Below are 23,906 nucleotides of genomic sequence, written 5' to 3'. Positions count from 1 at the left end.
AATCAATGTTGGCATGTATTTAAAACTTTCAGTAGCAAGAAATTAAAATGTCCTTATTCCTTAAATCTAAAGATTCTCCAAAAATGTCTTTCAGGTTATCGTGTGGGGTGACTGTCAGGTGTTTGACACTCAGGATGACCACAGCTGTGCTTCTGTCAAGCCTTGCTCTACTCTTCTCGATGCGGGAGACTCTGTCACAGCTGTTGGTGTAAACAAAGTACTTGCTTCTCTTGGAAGGTAAGAGTGTGTATGTCACGTACCTGATAGAAGAGACAGATATGATGAGGAAGGAAAGCCTCTCTTACACGTCTGACTCAGGGCCCCTGATAGAGTAGACCGGTAGCTCAGGAGTGCAGAGTGGCATGAGTGCCTGATGGTTTTGCTAGCAGCAGGGCTGAACAGGATCGCCTGGACAAGCAGCAGATGGTCATTAGTGAATCACAGCAAGCAGAGATGCCGGGTAGCAGCCAATGAGCAGTAGACAGGATCTGGCTTGCAAAGGCAACAGTGGACAGGTGAGCCACAGGCAGGTAGCAGGCAGATGGAGAACAGGCACTGATGAATAACCAGTAGATGCTGCAGCATGGAAATCCACTGATGACCGGGTCAGATGAGTCGGGTCATACACGGGCAGACAGATCAGGTATAGATGCAAAAGCAGGAGCAAAGTCACAGTACAGTCAGGTCAGTAACAAAGTATCAGCAAAAGACACAGGTAGAAGCAGAGGTCAGGGGAAAGCCACGGCCAGTGCAGGTGTAGTTCGGGAGTAGTCAAGGCAAGCTGAGTCAATAACTGGAGATAGATGCATAGTAACAGGTTACAGGTTTGCACGGGAATGATGTAGACAAGACAACACTGATCCTGAGTACTGGCCCAGTTTAAATACTCCATTTGACATCAACATCTGTCACAGTTTGTGAACTCTCACACATCTATGCGCATTCCTATGCACGCCGATGCACAAGCACGTGGGTATAAACTTATGCATGTGAAGAGCCATGAACAGCAATCTACCCAAGGGAGCCATCTTGTCTTATGGCATGCCCTTCCTGACAGTGTGTATGGTTTGCACTTCTTGTTTTCTGTGACATCCTTTCCCAAAAGTTTGCCTTAATTTTGAGGCACATGGATAATGTTTTTTCATAGTAGATGGATTTAAAGAGAATCTGTCACTTATGCTAATACTTGAGTCATTCCCAGCATATAAACACAAAGGGTATTGTAGAAAGGTTATGAACGTGCCTCTGGTGAGGAGACAAATAAGACAAATATCAGCTTTCTGAATGTAGTTCTATAGGATGGTGAAACACGCATTTCTTATTCTGCTTTCTTGGAGACCACAGTTGTGTTACCACCATAGCCCCTCAGCAAGCCTATAGAATATGTGATCCTACTTGGTAGGACCTATTTTAAATTTAGGACATAGTACACACTAATGTGATCTTTGCTTAGAACACAAAATACTAAGCATGTAAACTAATTCTACAGTTAGAGGTTATAGTGTCACGCATTCCCAGAGTATTACATTTGCATAGATTCAACATGTAAAGTCAGCCTGATTAGTAAGGACCTTTTAGGCTTTTAGTATTCCAGCATGTACATTACCACAAACAATGAAAGAGGGTTGCCTTTTCATTAGTGGTTAGGCATTTTTCTGCTTGTCTGGGTTCAGTCTTGCTTGGTAGGAAAGCAGGCCATCCCAGTTCTTTGGTCAGTGAGGTCTAAGATCGTCACCCCAATTTTACTACACACAATGGAAGAGAATAGAGGCCCCACACTCAGCCCTTTGGAAAAGTGTGCATCATTGAGGTGTGTGTGTGTGGGGGGGGGGGGCGGGGATTGCCTAGAGGGGAAGAGTTGAATTGCCTTTCTTGGAGAAAATGTTGCTCCAAGTTCACCCCTGGTATTACTCATGTACCTAAAAGCCTAATTATTTAGTTAAGCAAATGCTGATGATGGGGAAGATGCCAATCAATATGTGGATTCTAGTACAGGAGAGATGAAATTGGTAACCTATGCTTATTAAAGCCAGGGCTGGGAAATAGTAGTTTACTTTATTCCACAAAGTTGTTTTTTTTTTTGTTTTTTTTGTTTATGAAAGTTTGATTTTTTTTCTATTTTAATGAAATATTCTTAATAGCATGTTCCGATGTGTTAAATAAAACAGATCTATTTTTTACAGTTATATTATTGCTGTTGGATTAGAATGTGGGAAGATTCTTCTGTACAAATGGCAAAGTGGTGTTACAGAAAATGACTGGACAAAAAGTCATGAGATGGATCAAAGGTTAGTTTCTATCGTGTGTCAGAAACACGACATGTGTCATGAAGCAACATTAAAGTCTTTTGCTTTGTCTTACACAAACTTTTACAAAAGTAACCAAAACACATTTATTTTCATCATTTTAAATTCAGTGGGACATGCATACATGATTTGAGCACCCTCTATAACATTCGTGGCCTTCCCACAGCTTAGTTTTGATGAGTATTGTTTTAGGCACGTGGTTGGGACATTTTTTTTTAGCTTTGCTTGTTCCTCCCAAGCCTCTGATCTTTGGAAGCCTCAAGCTAATCAGAGATTGTTCATAAGTTTGGTTCATCTGAAGCAATCTATTCAACTTTCTAAACCATGATTTTTTCAATTTTAATTAAAAAAAATCAAAAAAAAATCACAAAATTTGGCTAGTCAGCATATAGTAGAAGTAGAAGTTCGGTCAAAAGCCACCCAAGCTTAAAATTGCTCTCACCCCCATTTCAAGCCCTATACTAGCTACCCTGTAAAGCAAAGATGTATATACTCACCTAATCTAAGGGCACTCAGGTCCAGTCACATGATTGGATCCCAGCGCCGACTTCAATTGAGAGAAAGGACAGTGGATAACAGATGCCCCATGGTAAGTCTGTGGGTGATGTCACCATCCGGGCTCTGCAGCCATCATTGCTGCTCTCTCTTGACTTCACTGAAGCTGGCTGCTAGGGAAGGGGGGCGCATCACATTACTGGACCACCCTTGGATTACGTTAGTTTGCACCTCTTTCCTTTACAGGGTAGATAGCATAGGGCTTAGAATGGAGGTGCGAGTAGGTTTAAGCTTACATAGCTCTTTGGGCCGGACTTCTACTTTAAACCAAATTCCTGAACAATCTAGCCCTTGACGGTGGTTTTAATAAGCCACCATAGATATCCATTTTTAGGGTCAAATTGTTCCCGTGCCAAGGGGAATTTCTCTGATTATGCATGAAGAAAAGACTCCTCAGACTATAGAGACCTTAATATTGGTTCTGGAATAGTTAGAATCATATTTATAGCACACATGCATTAGACCAATGTGAAAGCTATGAGAGCATCTGGTATATGTTCTGAACTTGTATGAATATATCTGGTAGAAGAAGATCTCTGTTGTTTTCCTTGAGCTTTATTCCGAGATGTCTGGAAACCTTCCTTCAGAGACTCATAAAGGCTGTCATTGATACTTCTGAAAATGCTAGTTTCCTGACTGTCATTACTTTGTGTCTCTTACCTGGAACAAACATACAAATAAGGATTTCTGACTTTATAGATTTGCATACTTGTTTCAGGTCAGAGATCCCAGTTGCTCTGAAAATTAGCATCTTCAGAAGAGTATTGGTAGCAGCATCCCCATGTGTCTCTCAGGAAATGTTTGCTTTAAGGAATTGCTCTGGCAACTGCAGGTTTGTCCATAAAATTTTCCTTGATCTATCGATCTCTGTAAGCTGCTGTTTTATGTAGTATGTGGAGATAGAATAAATAAAGAAGCCTATGGCTTCAAAGGAGCTGGGTAAAAAGCTAATTAATATTCTTATGCAATATTACACTTCTGACTAAAAAGAAAAAACATTTACTTTCCTTCTGAGCGCAATAAAGAGGGAAAATCTGTACAAAGCACTATGCATTACCTTTATCTTTGTAACAAATGCACGCTATCTTACTATTGCACAAGACAAGACTTAGCTGCAGCATACACCGACAACAAGGAAACCTGCCACAAGTAGGTTTTGACAACTTCATTACATCTGTCACTCCCTTTTTTTTTTTTTTTTTTTTTTTTTTTTTTTAATGTATATCACAAAACAAATGTATTCACTTAATGCCTGCATTATTTTATAGTTTAGTGATTTATCGATATGATGGCATGATATTTGTTACTTTGCATTTAGTGTGAAAATAAATTTTCAATTGAATATCTGAGCATGAGAATTAGGTATTCTTTTCCTGTTAACATATATAACATTTGCAAATATGGGTGTTTCTATTTTCTTCTAAATTTGGAGTTTCATTCGTACAAGGGCAAATTAGTTTAAAAGAACAAGCAGAGAAGCATCCCCAAAAATCATTAGACTATAATTGAGATGTGTGACCTGACACTAATGTGTAGAAATTTAAAATTGATGATGAGTTTGCAGTTTAAATTATTGACAAGAGAAGGGATAAAATGTCATTAATGTTGTTAATAACCCTGGCAATTTCAGCATATTTAATACCTGCAGGTTGTGACAAGTCAATTTCTCTCAGTTGGCAGTAGTGAGATAAAGTACACTAATTAGATGTAAGATGGTATTTGAATCTTGCAGCCCAGCTGAGTCTGACATTTTACTGTTGTCACACAGATCCTCTCCTTATTCTGTTATATCTCTTTTAGCCTTTGTCACACTCTTACTGTCAAGCAACTCTGTTGGAGAAGCAAACCGGGTCGTGCTGGACATGATGATCTGGACAATGCTGAGTGGTTGCAGCTGGCAAGCTGTGGAGCAGATCATGGCATTAAGATATTCAATGTTAACAGGAGTATATTCTCTTTGTAGAAGTCCTTTATAGTTGCTAACATAATTTTACGAAAGAGCAATCTTGGTGCTGATAGAATATGGCTTCAAAGAAGCTGAATGCTATATACACATTCACAGGGTTTTTGAGGGCTCTATGTGGAGGAAAGGTAATGTTTTATAGGACAGCTGACAATTGCAAATATTTATTGAGGTACAATCCAATTAAATTAAAAAAAAAAATCCTTGAACCACATGCGAGGTAAGGCCTGTTGCTTAAAAAAGAAAAAGCTCGTTAGCAGCAATCTGGCATTCTAGGAACACCAGCTGCTGGCTTTTGTTTAAAAAAAATAAATAAAAATAATAATGCAGGCCGTGTGTTCATGACTCCATTCACCCTAAAATCCTTACTTGGGATCAAAGTGATTGGAAATTTCACAATACCTAATTATGGAATAGGGAGCTCAGTCCTACCCTACAGTACATATTAGGATGTTGGAGCAGTATCAATTGGGCCAAATAAAACTCGCTTATTAATTTGACTTGTTGCCTGGAGTTGCTCTTTAAAGGATATGTTCATTTTATCATTTTATATGCATCATCTACCTATTAAACTTTAAGTGTTAAACATCTCCAGTGTTACTTTCTAAAAATGTGCTATTCAGATCGTGTGAAACTGCTTCTATTCTTGGATTACTGACAGATGATGACCACTCTGTAGCCCAGAGTCCTGTTATTTGCCATGATGAAGATTGATCACCCTCCCTATACCATATTTTGAGGTTTGACCTTAAGTATATGCTCTAAGTGACCGAGTTAGAAAAATATGGCAGATGAAGAGAACAGAGAAAGAAAAGTCCATCATAAGCCATTAAACTCGTGCAATAATTGGTGGTATAAGGGTTCCTGCACACAGCAGCATTAAATTGCATTGTCCAATGAAAGACAAGACAACCTTATGTCACATTGTTTTAGTTCACATCCATAATTTTCTGTGTGCCAAAAAAAAGTGAACATTTTAGCACAGCGTGATGATATGCATGGTACCATGTTACAATACCCTGCAGGGAATAGTAAAACCATAGTGTAAAAAAATACATATAAAGTTATCTGTGATGTTAACTGTATATGTTGGCCGTGTTATCTCTCCCTTTGGAGGGGTCACACAGTCCGTCCAAAACATACTAAGCAAAACAAATCCCAAAGATGGGTACAAATTATGGGAAATGAGTACACCACTAACATTCAGTTATATCATATGTACATAAATAACCTTCTTATATGGTAAGGTGCTGTTTATTGCAGCAACCCACTGTGAAAATGTAGGCGGCAATGCCTGCAGCCACGTACAAGCAAGCAATAATGTAGCCACAAAGTTTCTTGCAGAAAAAGTTTGAAATTTGTCAGTTTCCGAACTAAGGAGAAGACCAAGTAAACACTGTTTAGGGCAGAGGGTGAGGGGAGAGCCCATTTTATCATGGAGAAATCGGACCACCTGAGACCAGTAGCCCTGAATGAGAGGGCAAGACCATATTAAGTGAAAAATAGTACTATCAGTGTCCCCACACTCAGGACAAAGTGGATCAGGGGTGGACTGACCATTTGGAAACTCGGGCACTGCCCGAGGGCCCGGGGTCAGTGGGGGGGCCCATGAGATGCCCCTGGTACCTTTTTCATAGGCTTTTTGAGTTTGGGCAAGGACACAGGGGCCCCATGAGTTGTCAGTCCGCCAATGAAGTGGACTATACTGTGGACTGTATTTAGACAACCAAATAGGTGTTAAATAGGTTCTATGTATTCTTTATAGTTGAGTGAGGCGATCCGACAATTGCGGGGAGACAGTCTTGGTCGAGGAAAGCCCTCCCTCCCACATTTCACCATCCAGCTCCCCCACGTCCACTTCCCAGTGGGTTTTAAGTCGATATGGCAATATTGATGCAGAAGGTAAAAGTAGAGCATTATAAAATGTGTATGTAAGTTTTTTGGACTCCGTACCCAAAATGACGTCCATGAGATAGGTAGAGTCAAGCTCCAAAACTGAGTCACCAAATTGGGCACGCAGTGCATGGCAGAGCTGGAGAAAATGAAAAAGCATGACATTTGGGGAGGTTATATTGCATTTTGAGGTCCTGAAAGGTTTTGACACCAGCACAACATCTGGGAGACATACAAAATCCCCCTATTGATCCATAAACAAAAGTCAGGAAGGGTGAGCAATTCAGGGAGGTTCGGGTTTTCCCACAGGGGGGTATGAGCGTGAATGTGTGGAATGTGTAGCTTACTAGAGGCCAAATCTTACAATGATGATACAGTAATCCCCTTCGGCAACCCATAATTGAGGGGTCTCGCATGCCCTTTAATAACAGTTGAAAGGCCCAAGAAAAGGCCAGAGCACACACCAATGCAAGATATCTATCCTTGCCCCCCTTATCTAAATAAAAAAATTAGACAATTGGGCCGCCAAATAATAAAGATTGATATCCGGGAGTGCTGTACCCCTCAGGTGCGTGGGATTTTTAAGAGCACGCCATGAGTTTGTCGCATGTTGCCCCACACAAAAGAATTAAGCATAGAGTCAAGAGATTTAAATACCCGCAATGGTAAATATATGGGTGCATGCCAAAAAATATAAAGAAGTTTGGTAAGGAGCACCATCTTAATCAAATGTACTTGTCATATGACCCCGAGGGGGAGACAAGACCAGGCTTGCAATTTTGACTTCAACATAGGGTACAGGGGTTCTAAATTGAGCTGAAGATAATCCTTGGTGTCACGAGAAACCACAATCCCAAGATAAGTAATAGTGCTGACTAGAGGGAGAGCGGCCTGTTCCCTAGTAGGAACACCAAAATCTAAAGGGAGAATCTGGGACTTCCCCCAATTTATTTGAAGCCCGGAAAAGCATCTGAATTCTTCTATATGGTCGAGTGCAGCCCCGAGCGAGGGCCCGCATCCTCCAGATACAAAAGCATGTCATCCGCATACAAACTCACAGTCTTGGTTAGCAGACCAGAGCACAGGCCACAAATATCAGGATATGAACCAATCGCTATGGCTAGGGGCTCCATGGTCGGCGCGTATAATAAAGGGGAAAGGGGGCAACCCCGACACGTACCTCTAGAAACGGGAAAGGAATTAGACACCCAACCACCAACCAACACCCTAGCTGTAGGAGCATGATAAAGCAGTCTGAGCCATTTGAGAAATTTGGGCCCAAAGCCGAATTTGCGTAAACATTCCCATAGAGTATAAGCGAGGGATAAGAGAGTCCTGAAAAAATGTGTAAAATTCCAAAGGGAGTCCATCAGAGCCTTGTGCTCTAGAGGGGGATAAGTGAGCCATAGCTTCAGTAATATCTTCCGTAGAAATGGGAGCCTCCAGGTTAGCAATTTGAGAAGGGGTAAGGGTAGGAAACAGTATGGTCTGTAAGAATTCGATCAGCTCAGCATGAGAGTCATGAACCGTGGAGGAGTAGAGAGTGGAAAAAAAGTTTCGAAACTCCCCTGCTACGAAGTCCAGATCAGTAATGCAGGCACCTGAGACGTCTCGCAAAGAGATCACAGTGTGGGGTTGAAGATCCAAATGTGTCAGGTATGCTAGAAGGCGACCAGCTCATTCCCCATGCTCAAATATTCCCTGCCTGCTATAAAAAATATTCTGGTTGGCCTTCTCAAAGAGCAGATGATTAACCAGATGAGCCTGCAGCTTAACAAGGGAAGTGGCTTCACCCCAAGGGTTAGCCTGGAAAGAATGTTCTAGGTTAAGTAAATGCTCCTCCACCTGTCGAACAACTGATCTAGATTTGTATTTGGAAATGCGGGCCGCCAAAATGCCATGAGCATGCAGTTTAAAGGAGCTCCAGACAGATCCAAAATCGTCCGATCCCTCATTAGTAGTGAGGAAACAATCCCAATCGGCCTGCATGTCCTCCAAATCCGGGAAGACAGTCAGCCAAAAGGGGTTCAGTTTCCAAACGTAGACGCGAAGAAGAAGGCTGGTAAAGTTTCATCCAGTAGGGAGCATGATCTGAAAATGCCCAAAGGGCATAACCCACCTCCCCAAACTTGGATAACAGTGATTTGGATATAAATATGTAATCTATGCGAGACAGGAGTAAGAGGCAGAGAAACAGGAGTAAGCTTTAGACGTGGGGTGCAAGTATCTCCAGGTGTACACCAGCGCAAATTCCGTCAGTTTGCCGAAACAAGTAGCATGGGGTGGGAACAGAGGGGTTGTAATCCAGTTTATCCATACTAGGGTCCATAATGATATTGAAATCCCCCAACCACACTGCAGGGATACTGGGGTGATATGCAATAAACATCAGGCCTTCAGTAAAAACAGCAAACTGGAAGGAGAGGGGATATAGTAGGCCAATATCAACATTTCGACATCATTCAGGATAGTATGTAAAAAAAGAAATCTGCCTTGTGGACCACCTGCAAAGTTAGTAACTGAAAACGGATCGTCTTAGCAATTATTATTGCAACACCACATGAATTACAGGTGTAAGGGGCCTGGTAAAGTCATCCAATTCAAGGTTTTTTGAGGGCCAGTTTGAGCTGACCAGTAATGTGGGTCTCCACGAGGGCCGCCACGTCAACCTTCAAAGAATTTAGGTGAGGCAAAACTGCAGTTCGCTTAGGCCGAGCCCTCATACCACGGACATGCCACATAAAAAACTTGGGAGAGGGCATGACATTATGAGATATAAAAATGTATGCAGGCAAATGCACAGGAGCAGAACATATAACACAAATAGGATCACGCCAAGACATATAGCCCAGAGGAATAAATCTCAGCCCCCCCCCAATCCAAAGGTAATACAAAATACAGGTATACGCTCATTTAGGACATAATCAGAGGAGCCATAATCATTCCATACATAAATACCATAAAGCTAGCAATGGACAGCATCACATTCTTCTTGAGTTTGCAAACACAATACAATACTAACAGAAACTAGTAAAATGAGTAACAAGGTGAACTATATACTCTGGACCAGCATGGAGAGGGTAGTAGAAAATATAGAGAATGGACAATATGCCCCACTCCAGCTGGCCAGGGAAACCTCACATGAATTGAGATGTAAAAGAAAAATGTCAGAACTCCATCCCAAACCGGACTCTGTGAACAAAAGGAAACTACAAAATCCGGAACACATGTAGGGAGTTTCAGGTACTATGGGAGCGAACAATCCGCTGAAAAGCGGTACATAGCCCAGGGTGTCAGATGTCCCAGTTAAAAAGTGGATAAAGCAGGATAAGACCAGCAGGAAATAAAAAAGAGAAGAAAAGGAGGGAAACGTAGAGAGGAAAAGAAGGAAAGAGAAGAGGGAAGTAGGAGAAAGTAGAAGGAAAGGGAACAAGAGGGCATAGGAGGGGGGGAAGAGAAAGAAAGATATAGGAAAGAAATAAGTAGGAGATAAAAAGAAAAAGGAGAACACGGGAAAGGAACCGGGCAGGGGGAGAAATCACCAGACATCTAGAAAAGAAGGGCCCAAGACTCACAAAGAGGACTAAATAAAGGGAAATAGGAGCTGAAACTGAAAAATAAAGCGAGAGCAAAGAAAGAGGGAAGGAGAGAAGCGATTATTAATGTCTGGAGAGGGGATTCAAAAAATATAATAATAAAAAAAATGTAAATAAAGAGGGAAAAGCAGGATTTTTGGTGGAGAATAATAGGGGAGTCAGTCATCTGGATACACTCACAAAGCACCGGGGTGGGGAGAGGTGAAGCACAGTTCCATTAAATGTCCCCAGGCCAGTGCTGTTCACTGGTCCAGCTAGGTCAACACCGACTCCAGGTCTTCAAAAAAGTGAACCTTGTCATCCCCCACGGCAATCCTGACATTCTGAAACAGGATGCTTCCCTTTTCCCTGGTGAGGCAAAGCATAGTGTCCCAGTCACAACAGATCAGGAATTTGGCAATAAATGTGCGTGGCGGTGCCCTCTTTGGTGGAGGCCTAGAGGCCAGGCGATGGGCGCGCTCCACCACGAAAGTAGGGGAGAATGCCTCCCTGCCATAGGTATTAGTGAGCAATGATGCCAAAAAAGTAGCCATATCTGATCCCTCAATCTCGGGCAAACCAACGAATCAAAGGTTACGTCGGCGAAGCCTGTTTTCCATGTTGTCTTACTTCTGCAGCACCGTATGGAGCTGATGTTGCAGGTGTTCAGTAGTAACCTGTAATGGTGGCAAATCATTCTCCACGTGACTAAGCCGCACTTCCGCCTCCGAAACCCGCTCCCGGAGATTTTGTAAATCTTGCCGAATAAGTGAGATATCAATCTTCACCTCTTCAATCTTTGATAACGTGTATTATACACGAAACGCGTCAGTTGGTGCCCTCTACTGGACTGTACTGCTACTACACCGCATGGCTTACTATACACAGCTGGCGGTCATCTTGGAGTTTTTGATGTTTACCTGATTCCTGCCTACCTGATGTCTGGGAGTAATGCACCCTCTGGTGGCTGAAGTCGACATCCAGGTAGACCTCTGATGTATTCCAGACCTATGACACCTGGTGGCTGAGGCATAGCTGACTACTACCTATTCCAGTGATTCACATCCATAGTACCAGGAGTAGGTCTTATATACTCCATGTGCAAGCATTTCATCTATCTGGTTAGTGTAAATCTATACTTTACTCCATCACCACAAGAGTCACGGAACCTCCACTCTGTTCTGCACTAATTATTTTGGGAACTGTTATTTGACATTTATTGAATTCATTTATTTGAGTTGATACGTCTGTGAGCGCCACAGATTTACTAGCGCTGCATTTCATTATACATTTATTATTGCTATGTCCTGAGGTGACTTTTTATGCTAGCAGCTAGTGTGTTTTATTATATATATCTATATATATATATATATATATATATATATATTTTTTTTTTTTTTTAAATATTTTTTATTATTTTACTCTCTTATTCTCTCATTCATTTATTCATTGCCGTGTATCATTTTCTGTACCCAGTGCTTGATTTCATATATCTTGCAAGTTAGGGTGCTCTGACAGGTGGAAATCACCTCCAATATCTTAGTGTCAGACGTTACTGGTTCTCGTGGCAAAGGCCACAGCACCATCTTCCCCCATGATGTCCTTCTCTTATGGCGAAACTTATCAAGTTTACCACCAGCTTCAACAACTTTTTTTTTAGCTGCGACATAGCACAAGAGGGTAGAGAAAAGCTTTGCAAGCGTATCAGGTGTGAGTATGAGCAGGATTTCATGCAGGATCATCAGAAACGGATGAGTCTCAGACAGAGCTTCCATAAATACACCCTACACCATGCTGCTCCAGGACACGCCCCCAATATATTTCCATTTTAGATATCAAATGTAAAAGGGAACATTTTCTTTTAAGAGCCATTACTCAACTATCTCTATTTAACTATGCTTGAGAACCCAATACCTAAATCACCATGTGAAGATGACAATGACATGAATTAAAATGGTAACCGTGCAATTTTTATTCCCCCTCAAACTAAGGGTTCAGATCTGCACAACAACATTCAAAAGAAGATCAGCGCTTGACCACCTGGACTGTTTTACTGGTGCCCAGGCCGGAGGAACATCACACCTGACAAGAGTTCAGTCCAACAGAAAGAAGCCGGCTACTCGGTATCATCCACAAATGTGAAGACTTTATTGGCTACAAAATACAATCCAGTGGAAGGGCAGGCTCACATATTTTGGCTAGAAAGCCTTAGTCATAGCACCATGACTAAGGCTTCTTTGCTGAAACATGTAAACCTGCCCTTTCATTGGATTTTATTATGTAGTCACATTTTTGGATGAGACAGAGTAACTGGCTTATTTTTGTTGAAAGGGTTCAGATGTGCCTTATCTGGGGATACAATTGTTTTTTTAAATCCCCTAGGAAATATATATTCTCTTGTGAGATTGATGTGGGGCTAAAGAACACCAATTTATTTGGGGATTTTACATCAAGTCAGATTTTGATCATTTTAAACGATGACTGTAGCCTACCCACCACCATAGCTGCGTTTTTAAGCTTGGTCTTCCGCAGGTGTGTTTATTATTTAAAGGTGTTTTCTAAGAACTCTTCAATAAGATCCAATTAAGAGGACACAATGAAATCTGCTGCCGCAAAGCAGGACTGCCTACCTTTACTCCAACACTGGCGCTTGGTCTCTCACTTGCCTTTTTGTCACTACACATTCCACAAGAAATGGACTGCACACAACAAATACAGGCTTAACAACACTGTAATAAATCAATCGATTATAAACAGTGGTATACCATAAAGATTCTTGACGTATTTCACCTATATGGATGAATTAATGTTAAACTGTACAAATGATCCATGGCAAGGTGTGTCTTGTTAAAATGCCATTTATAATACAATGCTCAAAAAAAGTAAAGGAACACTTTATATAGCATTAAGTCAATGAAACTCCTGGGATTTTGATAGGGTCAGTTAAGTAGCAGAGGAGGTTGTTAATCAGCTTCTGCTGCTTTGGTGTTAATGAAATTAACAACAGGTGCACTAGATGGGCAACAATGAGATGAAACAGGAATGGTTTTACAGGTGGAGGCCACAGTGACGTCGTCAGCAGGCCCCATGAGATTCATGGACCCAGTCTCTGATGGCACAGGCAACAGTGCTTGAGCGGTTGGTGCAGTGTGAAGAGACCTGGCAGAGGCTGTGGCTACTACACCACAAGGAACATAATGGAGGGCTTTACCCCCCACCCCAAGTAGGCAGACCCTGGTTCTTCAGGCACTGGCTCCTCTCCGGTAGGCTTGAAGACTTGAATATGCAAAAAGGAAATAAAAATTTAAAACGAACGGCAGATTGCAAAGGATAGCAGGACCAACCCCCAAAAATTCTTCAAATATATTTTTTTTAATATTGTAAATTTTTATTAAAGGCCAAAGCCCATTTTTTCAGAACAAAGGTACAACAACACTTTAGGTGTGAACGTTGCAGTAAGAGAAAGCCACAATCAATATAAAAGAGAATAAAAACAAAAGAAAGATGGGCATAATTAGACAGCATGGTAAACTATACAATGCAAAAAACACAAAACAACATAAACCTGCACTTTGTTGCATTACATTAGTTGTCAGAGGCTTAATAAGTAAAGAGGTGTCTGAGCTATATAAGGGAGGGGGATAGGAAGGAAGTCTACCAAAGGAAGAATGATCCCATGGTTCCCAAATAGATCGAAAATGACCTGAGTAGTCACCCACTACAGCTGTAAGATAGTCAATTTCTCTGATTTCAGATATCGCTCTTAAAAGATGATTTAGTGTGGGGACATCAACTGATTTCCAGAATCGTGGTATCACTTCTCTAGCAGCCATCAGACTATGCATTCCCAACCTCTTAGATTGCTTAGAGATACCCCTAAAGGGTAGTCCCAAAAGATAGCGTAGCGGGTCTAGGATTAGCGTAACATTGAGTACTTGCTCCAAGACCATTTTAACCGTAGCCAATAACCCACAATCTGTGGACAGAACCAAGAGATGTGTGCAAAGATGCCAACTCCTCCCATGCACCGCCAGAACCTGTCAGACAGATTTGGTTTAATCGCTTGAAGCACTACAGGGGTCTTGTACCAGTACATTGATATTTTATATAAGTTGGGCATTGTTCATCTTCCCAACTCTTCTTATAACGGCGAGGGTTATCAACAAGAGAACCTTTATTGAGGAGTAGTTTATATAAAGAGGTAATAAGATGTTGTTGGGAGGGTCCTTTAGCAGCTATCCTCTCAAAATCTGTGGGGCGGTGTAGTGTTACAGAAGAATTCAATGTATGGAAAAAATGATGGAACTGTAAATAGGTATATCTGGCTGATACAGGTAATGTGGATTTCCATGACCTAATCTCAAATGACCGAATCCTGCGCAAATCCGGATTGATCAGATGACGGAGTTGAAAAATCCCATTAATTGCCCAAGAGCTCATCTGTGGGTAGGACAGACTATCTGGGAGCTCCAATTATACTAAACATTCAACATGCTTAGGGGATTTCTGTATATCTTATTTGTTTCTATATACAAGTATGTAAGGTTTTATTCAGTGTGCTAATCTAATTTTGAGCATTTGTCTTCACTTCAAATTTACACACTTTTTTCCACCAGACATCTGGTGGTGATTTCTGGATTGAAACGCACGGATTGAATTATTTACCCATTTAAGGGAAAGAACGTATTCACTTATTTTTTTTTATATGTATAATGCCCCATTATTGATTTGCATGTTTATGTATACGTAGCACTGCACAAATAGTTATATATTGTATGCTTAGTTATATGAGATATATGCATCTGGATGTTCAGCTGCTGCTGGAGATTGAATAATTGTATAAATTGCTTGGTTTATGATCTGTATATGTCAGTAGAAAAGGCTCTCTATAGCAGCTCACAAGGTTGTTGGATTTTAAAGAATCGGCATCAGGGTCACAAGCCAACATCATTTGCATGCAGCATTAGAGATATCATAGGGCAACAGGCAGGATTTTGTGCCAAGCACAATAGTCTGTTAGGGAAACACAGTCAACTTAAAAAGCTGTCCAATCTTCCTGATTAAGCACATGATCAGATTCAGTTCAGCAGAAGTATGACAATTCTAATAAAGCAAAGGCTGCAGCCCATTAGAGACCCAAATTCAAATACGTAGTTTAAAGGATAAGTTCACCTTTTGACAAAATATAATAAATGCACATTTTTATTTGCAGGTGAAAAACTGTGCATTTATAATTTTTTGTTGCAGGAGCCTGTAAAGCATTGCACTAGCAATCAGCAGATCGCTGATGCCATGCAGGACTCTCCAGGATGTACGGGCAAGCAGATATACTGACAGGAAGAATCAATGAACCGCCACAGTAGTTAATTGAGAACTAAAAGTGGACAGCCGCTAAGGCTGTTGGGACTTGAAGTTCATTACAGAATTATGAATGAATGACACTGCCGTGTGGGCGGAGCCCATGTCTCCCCATACTGCTGTCACAGGGCTGTGGGATCAGGCAGTGGCTGCAGCATTGGGAATATGTTATTTGTTCCACCCTAAAAATGGGTGGAATATGTAATATGTTCCCAAAGGTGAACTTATTCTTTCAGTATAAATGTTTTGTAGATAACAAGACCTTATTACCTACTGAATAGGAAGGAATAATTCTCTGTGCTTTTCTTTTAAGATTCTGGAGTTCCATGTAATGTGTTTTATAGTAGTTCTTGGTTCTTTTATAAATCTTGCTTTTATAGTTGTCAGGAATTGTTGTATGTAAGTTCTGCTAATGGTAGGCATTCAGACCAGTCATCCAGAAGATGGCAGCATAAAACAAAGTTTTCCATAACTGTGAAGTGAACTGAACTCCTTGGACAGATATTTTCTCATATGGAATGCCATGCAGTCTACAAAATTTCTCAAATTAAAATGTTTACTGTTTTTGGCTGTAGGAATTCCAAAAATGGACAGACAATAAACTATCTTTATTAGATGATCTGCTACTACCAGAACAATTGTAAATGTCTTTGGTGGTGGTAGGTCAACAATAAAATCAAAAGAAATAGAACCCCATGGGTGGGTTGGTACAAGGATAGGTTGTTGTAGATTCCTTATTGCATGCACATCTCTCACCTAAGAGGACATAATCCTGTACATATTTTTGTTAAGTAGGCCACAAAAGGAAAAGCGCAAGGAGGTCTTCTGTCTTTTTAACTCCTGGGTGACCAGCAGATTTTGAACCCTACTGTATTGCAGCACCTTAAATTGCGCCTCTTCCGAAATTTATAGGGGTTCATTTACTATAGGCAAACAGACTGTTCACTTTGCAAGTTGTAATGCAATGCTGGACACAATAACCAAAAGCAAGTCATATGCACATAATACACAGGTAGTCACACACACACAATACACAGGTACGTTTAACCAGCACTTACACCATTATTGAGCATGTGAGAGACCCACTACCAAATGTACACCTGCACTGGCACATCATAGCATTCACTCAGCACTCTAAGAAATAACAATCCAACTGCAGTATTCTTGCACTGTCAAAACGTCCACTTTTATTATCACACGACACACAGGAAAATATATCTTATATTCATCACAATCTGCATAATAACACACACCAATAATAATGGGAGCATTACAGCATGACAGACACATCTTTTGACAGCATCACAGCATAGAATGAATACATCACCAAAGCGACGGGAAGGAACAGACCCCATCGGAACCATAATGCACAGGGGGGGGTCGCAGAGAAGCCTTAAACGTGACCAATCGATGAGCCCATATAGCCTTGTCAAGAGTCCCAGCATTAGAGCATTCCCTTTCGCATAGGAAGGCTCCCCCGACCATGTTCAGGCTTCCCGTTATATGCCCTGTTTCTGGCAACTTTCCCAACATGGGCAGGCGCCATGCCCACTCCAGGAGGAGCTAACAGAAAAGTCCCATGAGGATAACAGAGTCATACACATTACTTAACAAACATTTTATCTAGCAATATCACACTTTTGCCTCAAATCAGCTTCTTATCTACCCTTAACTTAAAGATTTCTAACTTCTCAAACAAGTAAACATCTTTAAATGCACAAACAAGTTCGTATCTAATTTAATCAGTCTAATGTAACATTTCTAGATGTCACAAACACATTAAGCAGTTTAATGTCTTGTGACTCTGTTCCTTTAGCCTAGAGAAATTACATCAATGTCATTTAACGTGCTACTGGCATTTGAGCAACAAAGTTCCCCAAGCAATAAAGGGTCCAAGGCCAACACATTTCATAGGCATTACACAAGTGTAGCTGCTCCAATGCTTAGTAAATGAAGGGAAGTTCTACTGACTTTCATCATCCAGTCATGAGCAAGCAAAAAAGCTGTTTTTTGTTTTTTTTCTTGCATGTGATTGGTTATTCTCTACAAAGTGAAGCCTCATCTCATTTACTAGGCTGTGGAGCAACTGCACTTGTAGACTTGCAAAATGCACAGTCTATTTGCCTTTAGTAAACCCAGTCTTTTCCTGAAAGTCCAGATTCATAAGTCTAAATTGATGTTTTCTGGTTGGTTACTTGATTGGTATTTTTCTTGGTGCCAGCTGGTTCTGGGTCTGTAGGAGAGTCAGCTGCAATTCCCTAACAGGGCATCTCTTTTCCCATTCTTTCCTCCTGGTCTATAAGAAATTATAAAATCAAACCTTGAGAATAAAAAGTGTCCAGGCAGCCTGTCTTACAGCAGGGACTAGCTCAGTTTCCATCCATGAATGGGCAGACTGAGAGTACCCAAGTCGATCCATCAGTTGACTTGGGTACAACCAACCAATGTCGGATTTTAGCTTGTAATTATTGCCAGGGCACCACAGCACCAGAAGATCGTAGGACTTTATATCTCAAAACAGCAGTACAAAGGACAATTCTCATTACATATAAGTACCACTCATCATGCTGATTTTTAAAAAGAAGCTTAAAAGTTCTTGTAGTCATTGTATGGGCAAAGGGTCCCATTTTTTTTTTTTTTTTGTGGAAGAAGACACTAGCAGGTTATGTTGAAGGGCAGATAAGACCTGTTTGCCAAATTTTTTCATAGAAAGTTCTTAAAACTTTTTAGTCCTGGTTCTGACTGGGAGTATATACTGGTAAGTACAATTGGAGCCCCTGTCAAAATCAGGGAAACCATGAGCGCCATATGGTGGAAACTGACCTGTGTTTACCTTATATACGTCCTTACATTTTTTGTAATAAAAAGGACATTTTTCAAGATTAGTGGATTTTACTCCACTAACAGCATGTGAGATGTCCTTCTTTAGGCAAAGTACCTGGAATTGTTTTGAAGAAAAGGTACAATTCTTGACCTGCATGGCAATAGTTCCTAGATTGTAAGCTCGAAAGAGCAGGGCCCTCGAACCCCTTGTGTATTGTTTTGTTACTGTATTGTCTCATGTTCTGTCCCCCACTATAATGTACAGCGCTGAGCAAACCTTTCTGGTGCTATATAAATACTGTATAATAATAATAATAGGGTTCATGAGCTGACAACTATGGAATTCCTAAAATAGGAGGAACCTTCAGAGAGCATGTCAAGATGAAAGTTTTATTACTTCTTTATGCCCTATGTGGTCTCATGGGTGATTGTGCCAGAAGAGAGTGATGATACATCAGTCTACATGTGTGCTAGAGATTGCTTAGGTATCTGGCTGCTGTATTTTCCTTCAGCTTTTACAATGGACCTTACTTGTTCACTAGAGGGGGGCAGTTCTGTTTGACCAGCACCTACAATTGTTCTCTGTGGTTTGGATATTTACAGGATGAAGTGCCCTGGCCACCATATTAACAAAGTTTGTTTCACATCTACTTTTTTTTCTAATTCAGCAAAACTGAGAGATCCCCAATCACTCTAATCTGAATAGTTCAGTTGTGTGGGTTAAAACACGAGAAATTGTTTTTTCCCCACTGATCTTTGTCTGGCTTATGATTTTTCGGTTGGCTATAATTCTAATGCTACATTTGATAAACGTATCAGGGTCACTTGGCTCATTATTAATTTGCTCAGGGAGCCTTTTTCTAAAATGAAAACACTGAGCACTGTCATTTCAAGTGGTATCTGACACTCAACAATGACATGCGGTAATATTTTCACCTTTGGAACATTTCTCTTGACACAAGCTCAATAATATAGCTTCTGCAGTTGCACTGTGTCTAGGATCATCATATATCAAGTTCATAGTGTGGTCTTGCTTCAAGTATGAGAAAACCCATGCCAGGACCTCATAAGTATGAAAAGACATTCTTAAGCCTGCTTTAGAGCACTGGGTAACAAACCGGACAAGTTGCAACTGAAAATAAAGTTGACATTGGTAGCTCTCGTAATGTTTAGGGTTTCCAGGCAATGGAAGGTGGTCCCTCATAGGATCACTGACTGTCATTTTTTGCTGTTATTGTAAAAGTTGAGATTGCAAAGCAACTACTTGTTTTTGTCATTCTTGCACTCATGCCTGTACATTTTTAATCACTGGGGCTTGGTTTTGCACAGCCTACATTAGGGTTCATGCACACAGACTTATTGGTATGATTATATTTTATATGTAAATCTCTTGGCTGTATGCCACTTTAATCTTGTAAATGCAGGATGCTTCTTTGCATTGGTGTTTACTCGGTCATGGGTGTCTGATTTATTTCCAAAAAGGAGAAATTTCATGTCCGAGGAATACATTGGATGCACCTGCATGGGTGAACACTGGTGTAAAGAAACATCAGTGTTTACAAGCTTACAGATGCCTAAAACCAATCACTTGTAAGGTTGCTGGATGTGGCACATGTGGCCCAGAGTTTTACACTTGGCATGAAAAAATGCCTGCGATAATCTGTGCATGAACCCTTAAAGAAACAACATGTTCATTGATTGGCTACTCTCTCTGTACAGGTACATTCCTAAGAGAATAATCTGGCCCAAATGGAGACCACAGCAACTGCACAGTGACCAGAAACTTGAGGCTAGGCAACGTTCTTAGTAGATCAAGGGAAAGCAATAGTCCATATTACAAGATCTAGAATTGGCATCAGGTTCACAAATCAGGGTCAGTTCAGGAGCCAGAGAATCAGTGTCGGGGTCACTAACTCTGGTCAGTACAGGCAGCAGAGAATTAGCACCACAAGCTAAGGCCACTTACAAATAGCAATAGAGATCACAAGGCAGCAGGCAGGATTATACATTGATTTGGAGTACAATAATCTGACATGGAAACAGGGTGGATTTAAATAGTGGGACAATCACCCTGATTGGCCAAATGACTATATGCAGGTGAGACTCGTTGCAACTGTAATTCAGTTCACAAGATTGATGACAATTTCATTAATTAAAGCAAAGGCTGCAGTGGTAGAACAGATAGTTATGCTCCAATCTTTTTCTTGCCTTTCATACTGATTTATCAAGTATGTTGAGTACTTGTTTAAATCTCACTTCTGATCCAGCTCTTAACTAAATGAGATATTCATTGTTTGCATAAAAGTGGAAAACCCAGAAGGTGGTAGGTGTTCTTCCTAACTTTCAAGTGTACACCATTCTACTATGTGATGCACTTAGTCAGCAACAAAGCATGCTTTTTTGTTTTAGCTGTGAGCTGAGCTTCTCAACACCTGCCTCAGAAACACATTGATCTCTTCGAGATGAGAGAAGGGAAAAATGAGAACAGAATATTTTGTTCAGAGCAGAGGTGTTTAACCTTGTAAAAGGTTCGACTTTCATCATTTCTGAAACAACATATGTCAGTTTTCTACTGTTTTGGTACTGTATACATGTATCTTAGGCTGGATCCTGAAATTAAAATAAGGTTTCTACCATGTAGGTTTGCATTTCTGGATGCATTGACTATTAATAACTGTAAAACAAGCTGTAACTTTTGTATTGATGAGAATTGCCACTGGAGTGAAGAATTGTTAGTGGCGACGGGTATTACTAGCAAGATAGAAGGCGTTCATAGAGATGTTCACACCTCTTACCTGCTATATAATCTATTTAATATGCACTTTTACATGAACCAAAAACTGTTTTTTTTTTCATTATGTATCAAGTTAGATTTGTAATTGTCTTCATTGTTACATTGTCAGATAAATCTTTTCACACTTTTTTTCCACAATGCATCTAATACTCTCCTGGTGAGATTCTAAATGTTTATTGATTTTCACCACCTTAAGCAATCATTTCTGAGGTGTTTTTCCAAAGTAAAACATGTTTAGTTTTCACACATCAATATAATTTCATAAACTATTTTTTCTCCTTTATAAATTATCTATAATAAAAAATGGATTGAACAAAGCAATTCTCTATGCAATATGCTGAATGTGTTCTCCAAAAGTCATTTATGTCTTGAAAGAGCCAGTGATAAAAACATAATGGTAAGGGTAAAAATGAACGTACAACCAAAATATAGCTGCATGTTTGTATGTACAGTATGTGTTTATAAAATAAGATAAAAGAGAGAGGTAGAGAGTACTCTACAAATTTCTTTTGCATATTGAAAATTTCTCACTTTGTGTGGTTTTTTTTAGTTTGTTTTTTCACACACAGCATAAATATTTAAAACTCTCCAAACAACTCAGGCAGTTTAGACAAATTGCTAAAATATTTGTTGAAAGTGCTCATTTTATGTCTTTGCATCAGTTTGTCTATAGAAAAGAACAAATGTTAGAGTTCTGAACAAGGAAGCAATGCAAAAAACTTTGAATTTTCTTAAAGAAAATAACCTAGCAATAGAACATTTTCCACTCACAAAATGTAAGCTCTCTGTTGGGTGCCCATCTAATGATAAAGGATACAATGTCTAGATTGACCCAAACCAAATAAATGCTGCACAAAGATCTGTGCAGAATGTTAAATAAAATTGGGGAAAGGGCAACCATTCTAAAAAGGTAAGTTTGTGGTAGTTTAACCTTCAAACACAACAGTATGGCAAACGTGAGCATAGCAACAAGATACAAGGTGGTCATACTGCATCAGCAAGACCTCTCCAGGAGCAGAAAATTCACAACAGAAAGATGTTTCCAGATATGATGTCAAAGTTCTTCTGTAAAAGCAATGAATTTTTGTAGTCTGTAAAAGGATTGGCTCTGCAGTGGCCAGTCATGGAAGCAGAGTGCAACAAATAAGATCCACGCTAATCTTCTCTTCTAAAATAAAAGATATTCACCACTGCTATCAGAACCCACTGAGGTTTTGTACATCTCTCTAAATAAGCATTACCTGAATGGTCCCCATGGAAAAGTTACAACTACTGTAAAAAACCATTACTCAGGGTGGTCATAAAGCCAAAATACTTGCCTAGGTTTCATTAAAACACACGGATCTGGATGCACAACAATTCAGAAAATGGCAAGTGCTCTGAACAGTGCCACATTTTGAAATACGTGGATCCAACAGAACAAGGGTTGACCACTGCAGGGCTGGAGAATAGTGTACATCAAGCAAGCCATCAGGGAGGTGATCTACCCCATTTTTACTTTGCAGCTTGACAATTACCCCAAACACATGGCCAAAAATCATAAAGATTTGCAACACAAAGCAAGGAACCTTACAACTGATTGCTTGGTTCCCACAGAACCCTGGCCTCAATATAATGAAGCCAGTCTCGGCTTACTTCCACAGAAAAGGAACAGAACAATTCTGAAGTTGAACTGTAGCAAGTTTTCATAGTTGTTTGAATCACATGAAAACCTTAAGATGCTGCATGCATATATTTAGAACAAACATAACATAAATCACCACTAACCAAAAAAATTAAAGTATATGTAAACCCTCACCTTGTAAAATAACCAATGCAGTTTAACATTTATGTAGAAATGTAGTAAAAACATTATATGAGCGTTCTTCAAATATATATGTGGAAACATTTGAAGACCCCTTGTAAATACCCCTTTTTTATAAGTGATCACATACGATCTAGTCTGAACTGCATAATGAGCTCAGAGAGCTGGGGGAGAGGAATCTAGAGAACTGTCCACAGTGTGCTCTTTTGCCTAGTGTGGTCAGATTTTTAATAGGAAAGCAAAGGGCCTGGCAGGAGCACCAGGGATTTCACACACAGGAAGCAATACAACCAGAACAGGATACTTTTTCATACAAGTAAATGGTACAGCAAGCACGTATCAAGAATATTAAATGTTGGATTTACATTTTCTTTAACCACTTGCCCTCCGGACGATTTACCCTCCTTAATGACCAGGCCATTTTTTTGCTATTCGGCACTGCGCTATTTCAACTGGTAACTGCGCGGTCATGCACGCTGTACCCAAATGAAATTTATGTCCTTTTTACACACAAATAGAGCTTTCTTTTGGTGGTAGTTGATTATTTTTTGTGATATAAATGAAAAAAGACTGAAAATTTTGAAAAACACAATATATTGCCCAACTGTTTGATAAAATATAAAAGATGATGTTACGCCAAGTAAATGGATAGCAAATATGACATGCTTTTAAATTGTGCATGCCCATTCAACAGCAACAACTTACGTAAATTTGTAATATCCATAGACAACGCTTTAAAAGCCTTTACACAGGTGGTCCAGTGCTAGAATTATTGTCCTTGATCTGATATTTGCAGTGATACCGCAAATGCATGGTGCAATCTGTTTACATACCA

At 40.2% G+C, this 23,906-nt stretch overlaps 1 protein-coding gene across 1 annotated transcript in view; it reads left to right on the top strand.

The window, feature by feature from the left end:
- The window catches only part of ELP2 (elongator acetyltransferase complex subunit 2), a 199,041-nt gene extending 193,627 nt beyond the window's left edge, over positions 1 to 5,414 (top strand). The window contains exons 20-22 of the mRNA XM_089687543.1: positions 95 to 237; positions 2,184 to 2,288; positions 4,662 to 5,414. Coding sequence (XP_089543669.1) covers positions 95 to 237; positions 2,184 to 2,288; positions 4,662 to 4,824 — 411 coding nt within the window. The 3' untranslated portion in view covers positions 4,825 to 5,414. The remainder of the gene's footprint in view (positions 1 to 94; positions 238 to 2,183; positions 2,289 to 4,661) is intronic.
- Positions 5,415 to 23,906: the final 18,492 nt, after the last annotated feature.

Source organism: Staurois parvus, unplaced genomic scaffold (genome assembly GCF_062004578.1).
Source record: "Staurois parvus isolate SC_StPar_1 unplaced genomic scaffold, SC_StPar_1.0 ptg000429l, whole genome shotgun sequence".
Taxonomy (NCBI): Eukaryota; Metazoa; Chordata; class Amphibia; order Anura; family Ranidae; genus Staurois; species Staurois parvus.
This window is presented reverse-complemented; position numbering and strand designations above follow the sequence as displayed.